Source organism: Microcaecilia unicolor, chromosome 1, assembly GCF_901765095.1.
Source record: "Microcaecilia unicolor chromosome 1, aMicUni1.1, whole genome shotgun sequence".
In the NCBI taxonomy this organism is placed as follows: Eukaryota; Metazoa; Chordata; class Amphibia; order Gymnophiona; family Siphonopidae; genus Microcaecilia; species Microcaecilia unicolor.
In genome coordinates, this window is record NC_044031.1 from 160,628,214 (window position 1) to 160,649,705 (window position 21,492).

Below are 21,492 nucleotides of genomic sequence, written 5' to 3' on the forward strand. Positions count from 1 at the left end.
AAGGAAAGAAGAGGATACTATCTTTCAAATATGGGAGTGGAAGGAGTGTATTATCCAAGATAGGGGTGTAGCCAGAAGTCCATTTGTGGGGGTTCCCAAAAGTAGATTGAGGGGGCCAGATATTCTCTCCCCCTTTCCTCTCCCCCACCCCCTGCAGCTATAAAATATTACCATTGATGGCGAGGATGCTATGCCCCACCAGCTAAAGATGTCTCCTGCCTGAGTTGCACCTGTGCTGAACGAGCAGCACTTAATTTTGCAGGTGCACTTTGGCCACTAATGCCGGGTCTCCCGCACATGCTGAGCCCCTCCCCCCAAAATCCAAGGTAACACCCAAGATTTTTCTTAATGTGGAGTAAGGAAGAGGATTACCTTTAATGGTGAAATTTGGAATACTTGTACTGGGGGGTTGGGAAATAAATAAATATCATATCTATAGTTTTACTTGGGTCGTGCTTCAGGCTGTTTTCAGCTAGCCAGTCTGCAAGTGCATCTAACTCATTAGAAATTGTGGCATAGCTAGAAGAGGATCAGGAATCAAATGGAAGGAAGAGTTGAATATTGTCGGCATAGATAAAGAAGTTAAAACCCAGGGATTAAAGCAAAAGAGTTAAAGAAGCCAAGAAAATATTAGGGGCCCTTTTACTAAGGTGCTTAGGTGACTACGCACATCCAATGCATGCCAATTTGGAACTACCACCTGGTTACCACAAGTCCCAGGCAGTAATTACATTTTTTACGCGCGCCTGATAACGTGCAGCAGAAAATATTTTTTATTTTCTACCATGTGGCGCTATTAGGCGGTAATTGGCAGTGTATGCACATTGACGATTACCGCCCAGTTAATGCATGAGACCTTACCGCTAAGTCAGTGGGTGGCGGTAAGGTCTCAGGCCCAAAATGGACGCACGCCAATTTTTATTTTGCTGCACATCCATTTTCGGCAAAAAAGACCTTTTTTGCAGGTGCACTGAAAAATGGACTTGCGCGCGTCCAATACACGCATCTATACCAGCGCAGGCCACTTTATGGCGCACCTTAGTAATAGGACCACTTACAGTATTAGCCTCAGAATTGAACCCTGAGGAACTCCAGAGAGTAGTGGCTAAGAGGAGGATGAATCAGAGCAACAAACTATGTAAGAACGTAGAGATGATATCATTTTTTTTTAGAAGAGCCAGGGATGGGAGACTAAAGGGAGAGAGAGGCTCTAAGAACAAGGGGTGCAGGGATGGAGGAGCCTGGTATTGGGGTTGTAGGAGTAACAAGATAGGCAGTTTGGGACTGCCTAAAAGTGCAGTTATATCATAAAAACCTACAGCAAAATCATTAGCTGTTAACACAGAGGAAGTCATTGCAACTGATGAGTTTGTGAGCTGATTCAGTAAACGGTATAGATGGGAGATGTTCTGGTCCTGGCTATGCAGACCTTTCAAGTATGTGCACTTTGCCTTTCTTAGATTGGCAGAGTGATAGTGGGAGGTTTCTCTAAACATTTCAAGAGTGCTAGCAGATAAAGTCTTTTGCCAAATATACTCAGTACGTATATTTGACAGCAAAGGTGGAACCATGGTTCTGAAGTGCTACATTTAGAAGAAGAAAGATGCAGTGGAGCTGATATGTCAAGAGCAGTATGAAGAGTATACTCACTTCCAAAGTGAGACGTGGAGGGGCATAATCGAACGGGGCGCCCAAGTTTACCTGAGGGTGTCCTCGCAGGACGTCCTGTCGAAGGGGCGGGGAAACCCATATTATCGAAACAAGATGGGCAGCCATCTTTCGTTTCGATAATGCGGTCGTGGATGCCCAAATCTCCACATTTAGATCAACTTTAGAGATGGTCATCCCTAGAGATGGTTGTCCCCGATTTTCAGAAACAACCAAATCCAAGCCCTTTGGTTGTGGGAGGAGCCAGCATTTGTAGTGCACTGGTCCCCCTGACATTCCACGACACCAACCGGGCACCCTAGGGTACAGTGGGTTTGGGAGGGCTCACATTTACCACCACAAATTTAACAAGGTGGGGGGGGGGGGGTGAGCTTGTGTCCGCCTGCCTAAAATGCACTGCAGTACTCACTAAAACTGCTCCAGGGACCTGCATACTGCTGTCATGGAGCTGGCTATGATGTTTGAGGCTGGCATAGAGGCTGGAAAAAATATTTTAAAATTTTTTTTAGGGTGGGAGGGGGTTGGTGACCACTGAGAGAGTAGGGGGAGGTCATCCCCGATTCCCTCTGGTGGTCATCTGTTCATTTAGGGCACATTTTTGTGGCTTGGTTGTAAAAAAAAATAGGACCAAGTAAAGTTGGCCAAGTGTTCATCAGGGACGCCCTTCTTTTTTCCTTTATCGGCCGAGGATGCCCATGTGTTAAGCACGCCCCAGTCCCGCCTTCACTATGCTTCCGACATGCCCACAGGTTTGGTCACTCCCATGATGGAAAGCAGTTGAGGGTGCCCAAAATCGGCTTTCAATTATGCCGATTTGGGCGACCCTGGGAGAGGGACGCCCATCTCCCGATTTGTGTTGAAAGATGGGCGCCCTTCTCTTTCGAAAATGAGCCCATTGGTCATCCATTGGTAAAAAGGAGAAATCTGAAGGGAAATCTTTGCAATTTTTGAAGAAAATCTCTGGAGTTAAGGACTGAAGTTTTCTGTTTGAGGTGGGGCAAGTAGAAAGGTAAGAAGAGAAATCTGCGGGAAGGAGCGAGTAGAAAGGGATGACAAGAAAGCTGGAGGAAGGGTGAAGGAAAAAGATACCTAGGTATGTTCAGACCCGGGGACATGAAGAGTAGAAAGACGGGGACTACTGGAGGCAGGGAGATCGGATAATATCTACATCAAGGGTGGAGACTAACTGGATGAGGTCTATATCAATGTTAAATGTTAAAAAATCATAGGCAAGTGGATCAGAAAGTTATTCGAATGAAGATTAGGGTCACCTAGGAGGACAAATGGATGAGGAGATAAATAATGAGAAGAAATTAGATTATAAAGAGCCTATAAGTCTGTGTAACGGGTGGTGGCTGTGCGGCACGTTTTTCACTACAGATTCTGATAACATGATTTGATTGTTTTTAAACTTAAGACGTTTTAAACAACAGGTGGATACATATGTTCACATTCTCAAGAGACTCCTAATGCAGGCCTAATAGGCCAAAACACGGTTCATGTTGAGTCTTGGATGTCAATAAACTGTTGAACTTTTTCACATCATCTGGCTACTTTTTTTAGTCACCTCTGCTGTGTTTGTGTCTGTTTGATTGACTGCGAGGGTTTGGCTCTTCTGTTTTTACGTCAGTAACTAATGAGGTACAGTAATTAAATTTGCTGATGACATTGTTATTGAAAGTTGTTAAATTACAAGAGGATTGTGAAAAATTGCAAAAAGGAGCTTACAAGACTGGGACATCCAAATGGCAGATGGCATTTAATGTAAGCAAGTGCAAAGTGACGCATGTAGGAAAGAGGAACCCAAATTATAGCTATATGATGCAAGGTTCCACATTAGGAATCACCACCTAGGAAAAGGATCTAGGTGTCATTGCTGATGATACATTGAAACCTTCTGCTCAGTATGCAGCGGCATCTAAGAAAGTAATTAGAATGTTAGGAATTCTTTGGAAAGGAACGGAAAACAAAAATGAGAATGTTATAATGCCTTTGTATAGCTCCATGGTGCGACTGCATCCCAAATATTATGTGCAATTCTGGTCACAGCATCATAAAAAAAAGATATAGCAAAATTGGAAAAGGTGCAGAAAAGGGTGACTCAAATGATAAAGGGGATGAGACAACCTCCCTATATCGAAAGGCTAAAGAGATGAGGGCTCTTCAACTTGGAAAAGAGACGGCTGAGGGGAGATATGATAGAGGTCTGTAAAATACTGAGTGGAATGGAATGGGTAGACGTGGATTGCTTGTTTACTGTTTCCAAAATTACTAGGACTAGGGGGCATGCAATGAAGCTACTAAGTAGTAAATTTAAATCAAATCAGAAAAAATATTTCATCACTCAACATGTAATTAAACTCTAGAATTTGTTGCGAGAAGATGTGGTAAAAGCAGTTAGCTTACCAGGATTTAAAAAAGGTTTGGATAATTTCATTAAAGAAAAGTCCATAAGCCATTATTAAGATGGACTTGGGAAAATCCACTGCTTGTTTCTAGAATAAGCACCATGAAATCTGTTTTACTCTTTTGATATCTCACCAGGTACTTGTGACCTGGATTGGCCGCTATTGGAAACAGGATACTGAACTTGATGGGCCATTTGTTCTGTCCCAGTATAGCAATGCTTATGTCATGTTCTAACTCTGGGCTCCATCATATGATATCACCCATGTTTTTAAGACTTGGTATCCTGCTGTTCTTAGAGAATACCTATTACTGGTTAGCAAAGTCATTTTATTCAAACATAGCCTCATGGGGGAAGGTACTGCTTGCCCTGGGATCAGTACAATGGAATCTTGCTACTATTTGGGATTTTGCCAGGTAATTGTGACCTGAATTAGCCCCTGATGGAAGCAGGATACTGGGCTGGATGGATTGTTGGTCTCACCCAGTATGGCTATTCTAATGTCATTATGTACTTATGCTGATAGTTTTATCTATTCTGAATATTTCCTAGGCAAGTTTTTATCCTTATATGTCACAAGCCTTTTGGTCAAGTGTTAATGAGGTAATTAAAGAAGGTACTTATTTGTGCATGCATGTGTGCAATATACGCGTGAATGACAAAAATCCCTCTGAAAGTTGTTCTGTAGATGCACACATACCTTACATAGCACTTATTTGATAGATGGGCCTACGCATGGGCAGAGTTTGAGCAGAGCGTGGATGGGACTCATATGATCATAAATTATGGAAAACTGTAAGTTATGTACATATCTCGAGCATTTAGATGCAAGTAGTTAACATCACTTCTAAAGCTGGCATAAATTCTCATGACTAAATTATAGGTATTTCACCTGTTACACTACTGTTCTATAAAGGACAGTAGGTGCCTACTTTCCTTTATAGAATAAGCACCAAGTGGATGGGCATAATCGAACGGGGCGCCCAAGTTTTCCTGAGGACGTCCTCGCAGGACGTCCCCACGAAGGGGCGGGGAAACCCGTATTATCGAAACAAGATGGGCGTCCATCTTTCGTTTTGATAATACAGTCGGGGACGCCCAAATCTCAACATTTAGGTCGACCTTAGAGATGGTCGTCCCCGGTTTTCGGCAATAATGGAAACCGAGGACGCCCATCTCAGAAACAACCAAATCCAAGCCCTTTGGTCGTGGGAGGAGCCAGCATTCGTAGTGAACTGGCCCCCTCACATGCCAGGACACCAACCAGGCACCCTAGGGGGCACTGCAGTGGACTTCAGAAATTGCTCCCAGGTGCATAGCTCCCTTACCTTGAGTGCTGAGCCCCCCAACCCCCACTCCCCACAACTGTACAACACTGCCATAGCCCTAAGGGGTGAAGGGGGGCACCTACATGTGGGTACAGTGGGTTTCTGGTGGGCTTTGAAGGGCTCTCATTTACCACCACAAGTGTAACAGGTAGGGGGGATGGGTTTGGGTCCGCCTGCCTGAAGTGCACTGCATCCACTAAAACTGTTCCAGGGACCTGCATACTGCTGTCATGGAGCTGGGTATGACATCTGAGGCTGTTAAAAAATATTTTTAAAGGTTTTTTTGAGGGTGGGAGGGGATTGGTGACCACTAGGGGAGTAAGGGGAGGTGATTCCCGATTCCCTCTGGTGGTCATCTGGTCATTTCGGGCACCTTTTTGAGGCTTGGTCACAAGAAAAAATGGACCAAGTAAAGTCGGCCAAGTGCTCGTCAGGGACGCCCTTCTTTTTTCTATTATCGACCAAGGACGCCTATGTGTTAAGCACTCCCCAGTCCTGCCTTTGCTATGCTTCCGACGCGCCCTCATGAACTTTGGTCGTCCCCGCGATGGAAAGCGATTCACTTTTACCCGTTCTGCACCACTCAGGATTTTATAGACCTCAGTCATATCCCCCTCAGCCAAGCTGAAGAGCCCTAACCTCTTTAGCCTTTCCTCATATGGAAGGAATTCCATCCCCTTTATCATTTTGGTTGTTCTTTTTTGAGCCTTTTCTAATTCTGCTATATCTTATTTGAGATATGGCGACCAGAATTGAGTACAGTACTTGAAGTCTTCCATAAATCAGGCTCAGTGAGCATACTTGGTTTTATGTTTTGTTCTTTTCACCTCATTTTTGTCATTCTAGTCTTTGAACTTTAGTAACATAGATTTAAAAAAATAATTTTCTTCAAAGGTGTGATATTAGAGTAAATATGTTTTACTTTAGGGTCAGAACATGGGCCACAACAGTTTTTCCAACTATGAGTATTATGCAATGTAATCAAGTGCTGTGTAGAGAGAAATTATTCTCATCACTGTAATTATTCAATTCATTGGCTCTCCAGCTATTGTTTGAATAGTGCCAATACCAAAAACTTAAATAAAATAATTACTGAATTGTTAGTTCTCCAAATCAGAATATGACAAGCTCAGAAAGCTAAAGGTCCCTGTACAAAAGGACTGCAGTCTACTCAAAAAAAAAAAATGTGTGAGTGTGACAGCTATGATAAATATGATAGGAAGGAATTTTATACTAGTAGATTAATTGTGACAGGCACAGTAGTGACAAACAAGCAGATGTATTTGAAAATAACTAATATGCATGAAATACTGTATTTTATGAGCCTCTAAGGCACTTTTTTAAAGTGGGCTGAAATTGCTCTGCCTCTCACTTCTCTTGATGTCCTACAAGGCCAAAGATGTGCCAGTTTCTGGCTCTCTGGCAGTCCAAAGACTAAAGAGAAGGCCCCTGGGACTGATGGAACCCATCCTGCCGACTGCTGAAGAGTGAGGAAGGCAGCAATGGACTATGTAGATCCAGCCATGTAATTTTTTTTTCCTAATTTTTTTCATCTAAATAAAACTTGGTGTGTCTAATAATGCGGAGAATTCTCCATATTTAAGCCTAACAATCAATTAGTTTGTGCATTTGGTTGCTCTGAAAACCAAATCTGTTTGAGATCCACAGGAACAGAAGGAAAAGGGCTGAAAGGGTCTAGTGCAGGCATAGGCAGCCATGGTCCTCAAGAGCCAAACCCAGTCGGGTTTTCAAGATTTCCACAATGAATATGCATGAGTTTGATTGATTACCCAATAGCCCATGCGCTTGTGATTAAATGCTGGATTTCATACAATTGCAATTGGAGGTCTCTACTATACTTCATAGGCCTCTGTATACTCCAGTGTGAATAAACAGTGTTATGGTGTGGGCCGATAAACCTCAGTAACAATACACTGTGTTAAAACGTCCTACACACAGTGACTTATTTGTCGCAGTCTTCACCGGTTTCTGGCCGCCACCACCCTGTATTGATTGTTATCTTACAAAATCTCATTTTTCAAGTTAACCTTTTTTTTTAACTTTTCATAACTGTATACTCATCTTTGAAGTGCGATAGCTCGGCCGACAACATAACACTGTTTATTCATACTGGAATATACAGAGGCCTATGAAGTATAGTAGTGACCTATGATTGCAATTGAGTTTGATTGATTTGCATGTATTGCTTTCATTGTATGCAAATACATCAATCTCATGCATATTGGATGTGAAAATCTTGAAAACCTGACTGGGTGTGGGCCCGAAGACCATGGTTGTGCACCCTGCTCTAGAAGAAGCTTTTGAGAAATAGTTTTTTTTTCTGTCAGATTTGAAGATGGGGAGATAGAGCAGGGAAAAAGTTAACAGACTGGATGCTATCATGGAGAGAACATGTGGATTAAAAGCCCAAAACAAAGGAAATGTTTTACAAAATTTAAAAGGCATACATGACACATGTAATTTCAATTTTATTAAGAAACAGGAAGGCAGTGGATTAACAAAAGAAGGGAGCACCATTTTATACTGGTTTATGAACCTTTCTGTCATTAGGTTGCAGCAATCCAAGAAGAGGTATCTCTACAACAGAAAGACTGTGAAGCTGACCTAGTTAAAGCTGAGCCTGCTTTGGTGGCAGCCACAGCAGCCCTTAATACACTCAACAAGGTAAATAAAACATAGTTCCAAGAATGGTGAAAATAAGAAAAAAACGAGGGGAGTGGAATTTGTTTTCATTTTGCTTTTAGGGAAAAATTATTGTAAGAGCAAAAGGTGGCAGAAGGGCACGTAAATGGTGGTATTCTAGTAATTTATAGATGTTAGTGGCCTCATAGATAATACTGCTATGCAGAAAAGTATGCAGCATGATTTGATGGCATGTACTTTGCTAGTGGATGTGCGCATGGGCGGAATTTGGGCCGATCGCAAAGGTATGAACATAAATTATAGAATTCTTATCATTTACATGCATATGTGCTAAACCTAGGTATAGGCATTTGTACCAGCTATAGGGCTGGTGTAAGTAATCACTCCTTAGTGAATGCATGTTTTCGGCCATTTGTGCTAGTACTCTATAAAGAAAAGTAGACCCTACTTTTATTTATAGAATAGACTTAACATAATAGTGGGTACCCTGTTATAGAATTACTGTCCACAGTGTGTGCACTGTTGAAGATTTTTCTGTTCTGTTACTACTACTACTTCTATAGCGCTACTAGACGTACACAGTGCTGTACACTTGAACATGAAGAGTCCCTGCTCAACAGAGCTTACAATCTAATTAGGACAGACAAACAAGAAATAAGGGAATATTAAAGTGAGGATGATAAAATAAGGGTTCTGAACAAGTGAATAAGGGTTAGGAGTTAAAAGCAGCATCAAAAAGGTGGGCTTTTAGCTTAGATTTGAAGATGGCCAGAGATGGAGCTTGACGGACTGGCTCAGGAAGTCTATTCCAGGCATATGGTGCAGCAGGATAAAAGGAACAGAGTCTGGAGTTAGCAGTGGAGGAGAAGGGTGCAGATAAGAGAGATTTACCCAGTGAACGGAGTTCCCGGGGAGGAATGTAGGGAGAGATGAGAGTGGAGAGGTACTGAGGAGCTGCATATGATGCATGCTTTTAAAAACTTGAAAGGTATAAGCCTTTTTCAAATGAGGGGACATTCTAGAACTAGAGTGCATGAAATAAGGCTTCTAGAAGGTAGAATTAAAAGTAACATAGTAAATAATGGCAAATAAAGACCTACACTGTCCATCCAGTCTGACCAACAAGGCAGCCCAAGCCACATAACAATATTGCAAATAGACAAAATTTTATTTGCTGTCAACCTTAAGGTGTCTTTCATTCCCTCTCTTGAGTTATTCTCATAGCATATGACATGAATATGATAGAAAATATGAATACTTGTTCTTCATCTGTTCTTGCTATAACATGAAGAATTATAAACTAGTACTATGCAGCAGTTTTATAGTCAGACTTTTAAGAGTCTTGGCTTTCTTGACCTTCCTGTAATTTCTATTTCTGAAATTTTCATTTGAATTACTACATCAATCAGAGATAACAATTGCAAAACTGGCTATCTCTGAGTTTGTATATGCATCCTTCTACAATAATTTATTTCCAAGGTAGAAATTCAAGAAAATCAAAAGCAAGTTATATGGCCATGTTAAACTTTACTGCCATAGGTATAGTTTGCCTTGGGGGCGGGGAGGGTGCAAAAGGTAAAAACACTCATTGGATGTAGGGGGGAAAGGATGTACCACAACCCCATGTCCACCCCAAATGATGCCTATCTTTACTGCTGAGAGTAAACTGTGTTACACTTTAGTGTTGTGCAAATTTTAAGGAAATGCAATATGAAAAAAAGCATTCATAGTTTTAGTGTTCTCTGAGCTCAGCTGCCCTGTGTACTCTCCATCTCTGTTCCCTTTATGTATCAGTTCATTCATATGCCATATGTGGCTTCAGATTATTTTACAAATTCATCCATATATTATCCACAGCATGGAATGGTATTAACATCATCACACTGTGCCTTTGCTGCAAATTTTCTTGTGGCAACAGTTAATAGGGCATTGACAATAATGCCTCCTTGGAGAGCGCATCAACAAAAGCAAAGATACTGAGCAAACGGAAGATTGGTAGCAGCCTATCTAATGTGTGTGACTGTAAATGTTTAATTGGTGTGAACAGAATACTCTTCTCATTTTCCTGTTGTCTAAAATTGTGCTTTCCAATGGATTTCTTTCACCATTCCTGTTTTGACTATTTCAGGACAATATTTTTGCGGTCATTGCTCTTCTGTTTTTTTAAGTGTTTGTTTGCTTTGTTCTTAGGCAAATCTTTCTGAGCTGAAGGCCTTTCCAAACCCACCTGTTGCTGTCACCAATATTACTGCTGCAGTTATGGTTCTGCTGGCTTCTAAGGGAAAAGTGCCTAAAGACAGAAGCTGGAAAGCGTCGAAAGTATTCATGGGAAAGGTACAGTATGGTTGGTTCTTTCCATGGTCATAGCTCAATTCACTTTTCAGTCTTATGTGCAGTTCAACAGCAGTAAACAGGAATCCTTGTACATGCAAAGGGTAAAAGATCATGGATTTTATATATTTCCTTTCTATGGTAAAACCAAATCCATTTACATATATTTATGTGTGCTCTTGTAATTTATCTGTGTTAAATTGAGGCACCATCCACCAGATTCTGTATATCGTGCTGAGATTTCGTGTGGAAATCGAAGTGTATTTCTTAATGTGCATACCCTAATTGGTTAACAAGCCAATCAGTGCTGATAATTGCAACTTAAGCAATTATTGACACTAATTGGCAATTAGAATTTACTTGCAGAACTGTCTAAGCGTATTCTATAATATGCTACACATAAATTGTAAGTCGCATAGTTGAAAAGAGGGCATGGCCATGGGTGTGGAATTTGTGGGTCATGGGATTTTCTAAAATCTATGTGCGTTGTAGAGTACACCCAGTCCACGACTAATTTAAGAGTTGACATTTACACCAGGTTTTACTTGGCGTAACTGCCTGCGACTAAATATAGTCACGTAGACCGGTGCTCGGTGGAAATTTAGGCTTATTCTATAAAATATGCCTAAATTGAGAGGTATGTTATAGAATGCACTTAGGCGAATTTCATTTTGGTGCTGAATTTTTAAACATTACGGCAGATATGAGCTGTATGGTCCATCCAGTCTTCCCATCCTCAGTAACCACTAACTCCTCCTTTTCCTAAGAGATTTCACGTGTCCGTCCCGTGCCTTCTTAAACTCTGACACAGTCTTTGTCTCCATGACCTCCACCGAGAGGCCATTCCATGCATCCACCACCCTTTCCATGAAAGAGTATTTCCTCAGATTCGTCCTAATCCCGTTTCCTCTTAACTTCATCTTATGCGCTCTCTTTCCAGAAGTTTCTTTCATTTGAAAAAGGCTCACCTTCTGTACATTAACGCCACCAAGGTATTTAAACTTCTGTATCATATCCCCTCCCTCCTGCCTCTCTTCCAGCGTATACATGTTGAGGTTCATGAGTCTGTCCCTATATGTTTTATGACTGAGACCGCTGACCAGTTTTGTAGCCATCCTCTGGACTGACTCCGTCCTGTAAGTGCAGTCTCCAAAATTGCATACAGTATTCTAAATGGGGCCTCACCAGACACTTGTACAAGAGCACGATCACCTCTTTTTTCCTGCTGGTCATCCCTCTCCTTATGCACCCAAGCATCCTTCTGGCTTTGAGAGTCACCTTTTCTACCTGTTTGGCCTCCTTAAGGTCATCAGATACAATCACCCCCAAGTCCCTCTCTTCTTTCATACACAGAAGCTTTTCACCCCCTATGCTGTACCTTTCCCTTGGGATTTTGTGACCCAAATGCATGACCTTGCAATTCTTAGCATTAAATCTTAGTTGCCAATTTTCAGGCCATTCTTCAACTTCTCCAGATCCTTCCTCATGCTATCCACACTCTCCGGGGTGTCCACCTTATTACAGAGTTTGATATCATCCGCAAAGAGACAAACCTTACCAGCCAGCCCAAGGACCGACCCCTGCGGTACACCACTTGTAACATCCTTTTCTTCAGACTTAATAGTGACTAACTTCACAGATAGGTGCTTGGTTTTGGACACAAGTTATCCATCATGCTCACCAAGGTATTAACATGAGGCAGCAAAAGTTTACTCAGAACTGCAATAGCTTCCCATATCAAATGCAAAGTAATGGGGGACAGTCTTACCATGAGGGAGCTTGGCAAAGTCACAAAAGAAACAGAAGCTGCAGTACCTTCCATACTGACCTCACCACTGGGCCCCATCCACTGCTGCATTAGAATTCTGCTCTCTCTGTCGATTCATTTCTCCAACACTGAAGGCTCCACTCATCTACAGGCATTCATAATTGCTCCCCACATTTACTGGTTCAATAGATTCCATCTGCCCTCTCACCTCAGTGTTCATTGTGATCATGTGCACTGGTACTTGTGGTTCAGCAGAAGGTGCTGTATGATCCAGACTTATAGTAGCATGTGGTTCAACATCCTTTTTATGCCCTTCCTTGGACAGGACAGACTGAAGCAGGTTACCAACAGATCCAGCCTCTTCAGCTCCAGCTCAATAAACAAGGGGTCCATCAGTCCAGGAAGGGAAGTGACAGCAGGATGAGAGGGCTGTGCTTGGCTTCTACACTTAGAAACAGAGAAATTGTAAGCAGATAAAAACCATATGGCCTATCCAGTCTGCCCATCCATGCCATCTACTCCCTATCCTATATACTTGTCCCAAGCTGTCTTGAATTCAGAAACTGTTTTTGTCTCCACCACTTCCACTGGGAGGCCGTTCCATAAATTCACCACCCTTTCCATGAAGAAGTATTTCCTCAGGTTACTTCTGAGTCTATCCCTTTCACCTTCATCCTAAGCCCCCTCATTCGAGAGCTTCCATTTAATTGAAAGAGACTTGCTTCCTGTGCATTTATGCTGCGTAGGTATTTAAACACTTCATCGTACTTCCCCTCTCCCGCCTTTCTTCCAAAGTGTACGTATTGATATTTTAAAGTCTGTCCTCATATGCTTTATGATGAAGACCACTGACTATTTTAGTAGCCGCTCTCTGGACCAACTCCATCCTCTTTATATCTTTTTGGTGCGGTCTCCAGAATTGTATACAATATTCTAAATGAGGTCTCATCAGAGTCTTACACAGCAGTGTTTCCCAAGTCCGATTCAGGAGTACCCCTTGCCAGTCAGGTTTTTCAGGATATCCACAATGAATATGCATGAAAGAGATTTGCATATAATGGAGGCAGTGTATGCATATCAAGTTCATGCATAGTCTTTATGGATATCCTAAAAACCTGACTGGCAAGGGGTACTCCAGGACCAGACTTGGTAAACACTATTATACAGGGTCATCATCATCTGAGGTGGAGGAGTGGCCTAGTGGTTAGGGTGGTGGACTTTGGTCCTGGGGAACTGAGGAACTGAGTTCGATTCCCACTTCAGGCACAGGCAGCTCCTTGTGACTCTGGGCAAGGCACTTAACCCTCCATTGCCTGCCGCATTGAGCCTGCCATGAGTGGGAAAGCGCGGGGTACAAATGTAACAAAAATTAAATTAAATTAAATCTCTTTTTTCCTACTGGATATTTCCTCTCCCTATGCACAAAAGCATCCTTCTAGCTTTCACTGTCACCTTTTCTACCTGTTTAGCCACCTTAAGATCATCACATACAATCACACCCAAGTCTTGTTCCTCTTTCATGCACAGAAGTTCTTCATCCCCTAAACAGTACTGCTCCCTTGGGTTTTTGCAGCCCAAATGCATGACTGTATTTTTTCGCATTAAATTTTAGCTGCCAAATTCCAGACCATTTCTCTAGCTTCCCTAAGTCTCTCCTCATGTTGTTCACAACAGCACGGGTGTCTACCCTATTGCAGATTTTGGTATAATCTGCAAAGACGCAAACCTTACCAGATAGCCCTTCAGCAATATCACTTACGACTACTACTACTACTTAACGTTTCTAGAGCGCTACTAGGGTTACGCAGCGCTGTACAATTTAACAGAGAGAGACAGTCCCTGCTCAAAGAGCTTACAATCTCGGTCCGATAGGGGCAGTCAAATTGGGGCAGTCTGGATTCACTGAACGTTAATAAAAATGTTAATAAGAACCAGCCCAAGAACCGAACTATGGGGCACACCACTGGTAACATCCTTTTCCTCAGAATGAGCTCCATTAACCACTACCCTCTGTTGCCTTCCACTCAACCAGTTCTCAACCCGGTCAGTCACTTTAGGGCCAATACCGAGGGCACTCAGTTTACATAATAGTCATCTATGTGGAACCGAGTGAAAGGCTTTGCTAAAATCTAAATATACCACATCTAGCGCTTTCCCTTAATCCAGCTCTCAAAGAAATTGATCAGATTTGTCTGACAAGACCTGTTTCTAGTGAAACCATGTTGCCACAGGTCCTGTAATCCATTGGATTCCAAAAACTTTACTATTCTGTGTTTTAAAAGTGTTTCCAGTAATTCACTTACCACAGAAACCAAACTTACCATCCTGTAGTTCCCAATCTCTTCCTTACTTCTGCTTTTGTGGAGAGAGACCACATCTGCTCTTCTTCAGTCCTCCAGGACCACTCCCAACTCTAGAGAAGCATTGAGAAGGTCAACCAGCAGAGCCATTAGAACTTCCCTAAGTTCCTTCAGTACCCTCTGATGTATGCCATCTGGCCCCATTGCTTTGTCCACCTTTACTTTATTCAGCTCCTCATGAACACATTCTTCTGAAAATCGTTCAAGGACTACCACACCTCCATTCATATTTGTGTTTGTTTTCTACAGTCCTGCTCCAGGCCCTTCAGCTGTGAACACACAACAGAAATATTTGTTAAGCAATTCCACCTTATCTTTATCAGCTTCTACATATTCATCCTTTCACCTTTGAGTCTCACAATCAAACATATAAATGGCGAGTGACCGTACTCACCGCAAATGCGCAGTACACACCGAACGTTCAAGGAGCAACACTCCAAGCCCCGCCTCCACTAGCAGCTCCTGTTCTGGACATAATGCAGCCAATAGGGAGGGAAGGAGGGGGCGTGGACATCGGAGGGGGCGGGAGGGAGGATGGACAAGCACTAGGATAGGAGCAGAGGGAGGAGCTGTGGAAATCGCTGTCAAATGGCATGGAGGGGGCGTGGAAATCCGAAGGGGGAGGAGCTATGTACATCGGAGGTGCAGCACAAATAAATCTCCAACTACGGAGGAGGGCATGGAACTCGGCAACGGGAGGGACGGTGGAGGCGTGGAAAACAGCAGAGGAGACAGGGAAACAAGGGATGCAGTAAACACACACACACACTGAACAAGTCAGGAACACAGGAGAGAGGACACTTGGTGGAAACCGAGGGAGAGGGAGTGAAGGAGGGGGCGTGCACATCGGTGGGGAAGGGAGGGAGGATGGACAACCACTAGGATAGGAGCAGAGGGAGGAGCTGTGGAAATGGCAGGGGAGCAGTACTGTAAATCGCTGTCAAATGGCAGGCTCTCTGTTGTTGGACATGGGCATGGAGGGGGCGTGGAAATCCGAAGGGGGAGGAGCTATGTACATCGGAGGTGCAGCACAAATAAATCTCCAACTACGGAGGAGGGCATGGAACTCGGCAACGGGAGGGACGGTGGAGGCGTGGAAAACAGCAGAGGAGACAGGGAAACAAGGGATGCAGTAAACACACACACACACTGAACAAGTCAGGAACACAGGAGAGAGGACACTTGGTGGAAACCGAGGGAGAGGGAGTGAAGGAGGGGGCGTGCACATCGGTGGGGAAGGGAGGGAGGATGGACAACCACTAGGATAGGAGCAGAGGGAGGAGCTGTGGAAATGGCAGGGGAGCAGCACTGTAAATCGCTGTCAAATGGCAGGCTCTCTGTTGTTGGATATGGACATGGAAAACGGAGGAGGAGGGAGGAAAGGAGGGGGCGTGGACATCAGAGGGGGTAGGGAGGGGGGAGTCTGGACAAGAACTAGGATAGCAGGAGAGGGAGGAGCCCTGGAAAAAAAAACCAATGGCCAGAAGCACTACCATCCGGGGAGGAGCCAATGCGGAGACCTGGCCGAGGAGAAACTAATGCAGGAGAGAAGAGAACCACCAGAAACCAAGCAGGGATCCAAAACCGTTCAGGAAGCCAACAGCAAAAGGTAAACAGGTGCATTCACTCGCTGCACACACACACACGTCCTGCTTTGCTGGGTGAAGCAAAGGCATAGCTGTCCCGCCCCTTTGGCTCACTGAACAGCACGAGTCAGCAGAAGGGGCGGAACAACAACATGTGGGGGGGGGGGGAGGGGAAGAAACCAGCACGCGACTGCAAAACGAGCCTGCCTTTCAAACTGCTCTAACAACTGCCTACAAGGAGACACTGAATCTCCACTGAGACAGAAAGTACTAACAGCTCCCTAGCACTCTCTCTCACTCACTCACACACTCTCACTCACACTGAGACGCACACACACACTAGCTGCTCACTCTCACACTCACTGTCTCTTTTCCACACAAACACACTTCATCTCTCACTCACTCTCACACACAGACCCACACACAATATTCTAAGAAGGGGAGGGGGAGAACAAATTTTAAAAAACCCTAATTTGCAACTTATAACAAATGCATATAAGGAGCCACCTACCACCATCACTGTGAGCTCACTCTCACGCTGTCCGTCTCTTTATAAGACAGAAACACTTTGTCTCTCACTCACTCTCTGACCCTAACACACACCCACCCAATATTAGAAGAAAGGGTGGGGGCAGAGAAATTACAAACAAACCCTGATTTGCTACTTAGAAAACCAAAACAAACAAAAAAAAAAACTGACCCACTCCACTGTGACAGGGAGAACTAGCACTCACTGTCAATTTCCAACATAAAAACACTTTCTCTTTCACTCTCACACACCGACACACACACAATATTAAACGAAGGGGTGGGGGAAGGCAAATAAAAACAAAACCCTGATTTGCACCTTGCAACACATGGATATAAGGAGCCACTAAACACCACCACTGTGACAGCTCATTCTCATGCTCTGTCTCTTTCCCAGAGAGACACACTTTCTCTCTCACTCACTCACTCTCTCACCCAAGCACAAACACACACACATACACACACAATATTAGAAGAAAGGGTGGGGCAGGCGAAAGAACAACCAGCACTGATTTTAACCTAAAAAAAAACCCCATAAGGACCACCTGACCCAATCCACTGTGACACCTCACTCTCATGCTCTCTCTGTTTCCCAGAGAGACACACTTTATCTATCACTCGCTGACTCACACACACACACACAATATTAGAAAAAGGGGTGGGGGCAGGCCAATGAAAAAAGAGCACTAATTTATACCATAGAACAACTGGCTATAAGGAGCCAATGACCCCCTCCACTGTGACAGGGAGTCCTAGCAGCTCACTGACACATAAACTCACATTTCAAAGCCCACAAACAACGGCTACAAGGAGCAACTAACACTCACTCTCTAATACACATACACGCTCTGTCTCTCACTCACACAGACGCGCACACACACACTTTCACGCAGCACACTTTGTCTATCACACACACAAAATAATACAAGAAGGAGGGGGGGCCAGACAACAGAAAAAAACACCAAACCACTGACCCTCCACTGTGACAAGGAGTACTACCACCTCACTCTCACACAGACACACACTTTCTCTAACGCTCTCTCTCTCTCTCACACACACTCAACTACAACAACATTACAACTGATTTGAACTACACAGACAAATCAGAACAAGAAAAGGACTGTAACAAAACAGAAACACTACTATTAAAAAAACAACCTAAAACAACTAATATGCCACGACGAAAAATAAACACCACAGGAACTGAGCAGGCAGCTCATGATTTAGAATTGAAGAAGAGGAAAGCTCAAACAGAATTAGACATGAAAATAAAACAGAAAAACAAAAACATGCAGAAAAGGAAAGAGTACGCAATTACAGAAAACATCGCAGTGAACTACAAAAACATGAAGAAAGACACAGACGTCAACAATCAAGAATCAACAAACACTTAATGGACCTTCAAATGACACGACACAAAGCTTTAAGAACATTAAAAGAGTTTCAGGAAAAAAATATAAACAGTAGCAGCCTTGGCAACTTTTGCGAAATCTGTGAACATTGTAATGCAAAACACTTTAAAAATGAGAGACCAACAGATAAGAAGTTTAATGTTTGCTGCAATAAAGGGTCTATACATTTACCACCTATAACTACAAATGAATACATTAAGAACTTGATGACTGCACGAGATCCAGATTCAAAAACATTTATGAAAAATATACGATCATATAATAGTGCATTAGCATTTGTATCAGTGGGAGCAAAAATTAATGTTCCTAGAGGTTTTGGACCCTACTGTTTCAAAATACACGGACAAATGTATCATCTTGCAGGAACACTTCATCCACCTCAAGATAAGGACCCAAAATATGCACAGTTATATATTTTAGATGAGACACTGGCAAATGAAGAAAGGATGAACAATCCAGCAAATCAAGCTTGCAAACCACACATAATGAAAAGGCTAGCTGCTATTATTGGTTCAAACCCATTAGCTAAAGCATACAAAAATGATGCATGAGGTAGAAAAAGAACTACATGGAAATAAATTTACCACAACAACTGTACATATGGCAATTATGAACAACAGGAACACGGATCCAAGAACATACAATCCACAACGTTGCAATGAGGTTGCCATGGTGTTTGTGAGTTCTGATGGAGAACCTCCAATCAACAGAGATTTATTGGTACATCTGAGACCTAACAAAACTGTACAAGCAACCTGTCGCGTTGACTATAGAGACAGAAATGTCGATGCACTTTGTTATCCCATATTATTCCCAAATGCAGAACAAACATGGGGCATTGGATTAGCTTTACACAATGTAAAACAAACCAGCTCCAGGCAAATATCTTTAAAACAATATTACTCATACTACTTCCAAATAAGAGAAAATTATAACCCATTATTAAGAGCGGGTCGCTTGACACAACAATACATTGTTGATGCTTATGTAAAAGCTGAAAGCAATGACCTTAACTTCATACGAACAAAGCAAAAAGAACTACGAGTTGAAAAACGTTATGACTTAACCTATGTTGAAGACGATGAAGATGCACAAAATGCGGGGAAAAAAATCATTCTACCATCTACTTTCACTGGAAGCCCAAGAAATATGCAACAGTGTTACCAAGATGCTATGGCAATCACAATGAGATATGGTAAACCAGACCTTTTCATTACAATGACATGTAATCCAAAGTGGAAAGAAATTACTGATAATCTTGCACCTGGAGAAAGAACTGAAAATAGACCAGACTTGGTAGATAGGGTCTTCAGACTGAAACTTAAAGAACTTATGGAAGAAATTGTAAAGGATGAAATCTTAGGAAAAATAAACGCATATGTGCAGGTAATTGAATTTCAAAAAAGAGGACTACCACATGCACATATGATATTTACTTTGGCTTCAAGAGACAAACCAAATGATATACTCACAATTGAAAGAATAGTATCAGCAGAAATACCAGATGCAAAAACACAACCTCTTTTGTATGACATTATAACAACAACCATGATACATGGACCATGTGATGAGAGAAATCCACATTCTCCATGCTTAGTAGATGGAAAGTGCTGCAAAGGCTTTCCAAAAAAGTTTCAGAATGAAACAGCAGCAAATGAAGATGGATATCCGACTTATCGTAGAAGAAAATTAGATCCTGTAATAGTTGGTAAATATAACATTGACAATCGTTGGGTTGTTCCTTACAATCCTTACTTATCTCTCCGTTACAAATGTCACATTAATGTAGAAATTTGTGCTTCATTTAAATCAGTGAAATACTTATTCAAATATGCTTTTAAAGGCATTGATTGCGCAAATCTACATTTCACAATTGATGAAGTACAAACTTACATTGATTCTCGCTATGTGGAGAATATTTCGATTTGAAATGCATCAGCAAAGCCACTCCATAATGAGACTATCCATTCATCTAGAAGGACAACAAACTGTTGTATATCAACCTAATTTTCAAAGTGTATCAACAGCTCTGCAACAAGATAAGGACACCACTTTAACTGCATGGTTCAAACTTAATCAAGAAAATCATGCCGCACGAGTGTACAAATACACTGAAATACCAGAACACTTTGTATTTAATCCAACAAATCACAAATGGCAACCTCGAAAAGCAGGATTTGGGAAAACAATTGGAAGGATGTATCCCGTTAACATCTGTGATACTGAGCGATATTTCTTAAGATTGCTACTACTGCATATCCCAGGAGCAACTTCTTTTCAATCTCTAAAAACCATTGATGCAGTTCACTACAACACATACTTTGAAGTCGCAAAAGCAAAAGGTTTAACAACCGATGACAATGTGTGGAATGCTACATTAGCTGATGCTGCATCTACTGGTATGCCCACAACTTTAAGGCATTTACCTTTGTATCTATAGTGGCCTGACTGACATGTCCACTTTATGGGATAACCATCAAGACTCTTTAATTGAAGACTACTGCAGAGAGCATGGCCATTCAGTTTCACAACATTGCAAAATGTGTACATCATATGCATTAACAGATATACAAGAGGTTTTGATGGCACATGGGAAAACATGCAAAGACTTCTCAATACAAATACCTTTGCAAAACCTGCCAAACAACTTCACCGATGCAATCGATGACGAACTTGAGAGACAAATATCGCATGAATTGGAAGCAACATTAAACCAAGAACAAAGAGAAGCCTATGAGACTATAAAAAATGCAATCTATTCAAAGACAACACAAAATACATGTTTTTTCCTAGATGGCCCAGGTGGAACAGGAAAAACACATTTATATAGAACATTACTAAGTTACTTTAGAGGTAATGGACAAGTTCCAGTGGTCGTTGCATCTACAGGAATTGCCGCTAATCTTTTCAAATCTGGAAGAACCTACCACTCACAGTTTAAAATTCCTTTGAAACTTAATGAAACATCCGTCTCAGGTATCAAAATTACATCAAAAGAAGCAAAAGCAATTAATGATGCCATATTAATCATTTGGGATGAAGCAACCATGACACCTGGGTTAGCACTGGATTGTGTGGAACGTTTACTGAAGGAAATAACACATGAACAAAGTATTCCCTTTGGGGGAAAACTACTATTATTGGGTGGTGACTTCAGACAATGTTTACCTGTAATTCCTGGTGCCAATTCATCAGAAGTTGTTCAGTCTTCAATAAAGTATAATACAAATTGGAATCAATTCAAACAATTGAAACTCACAACTAATATGAGGTCGACAGACCACAAGTATAGTGAGTGGCTAATTAAACTAGGCAATGGTGAATTAACAAATAATGTGGGTCTACATGAAGACATCATTGAAATACCATCCTCCATGCTAACTGAGGATATTATTACGGATATATTTGGAACAACATTGTTATCAAAAGATATTGAAACA

The 21,492-nt window shown here is 42.1% G+C and overlaps 1 protein-coding gene across 1 annotated transcript in view; it reads left to right on the top strand.

Annotated features, from left to right (window-relative positions):
- Window positions 1-21,492, top strand: part of DNAH11 (dynein axonemal heavy chain 11) — a 708,797-nt gene that overhangs the window by 447,278 nt on the left and 240,027 nt on the right. Inside the window, exons 56-57 of the mRNA XM_030201723.1 lie at window positions 7,975-8,088; window positions 10,258-10,401. Of these exons, the coding sequence (XP_030057583.1) occupies window positions 7,975-8,088; window positions 10,258-10,401 (258 nt within the window). The remainder of the gene's footprint in view (window positions 1-7,974; window positions 8,089-10,257; window positions 10,402-21,492) is intronic.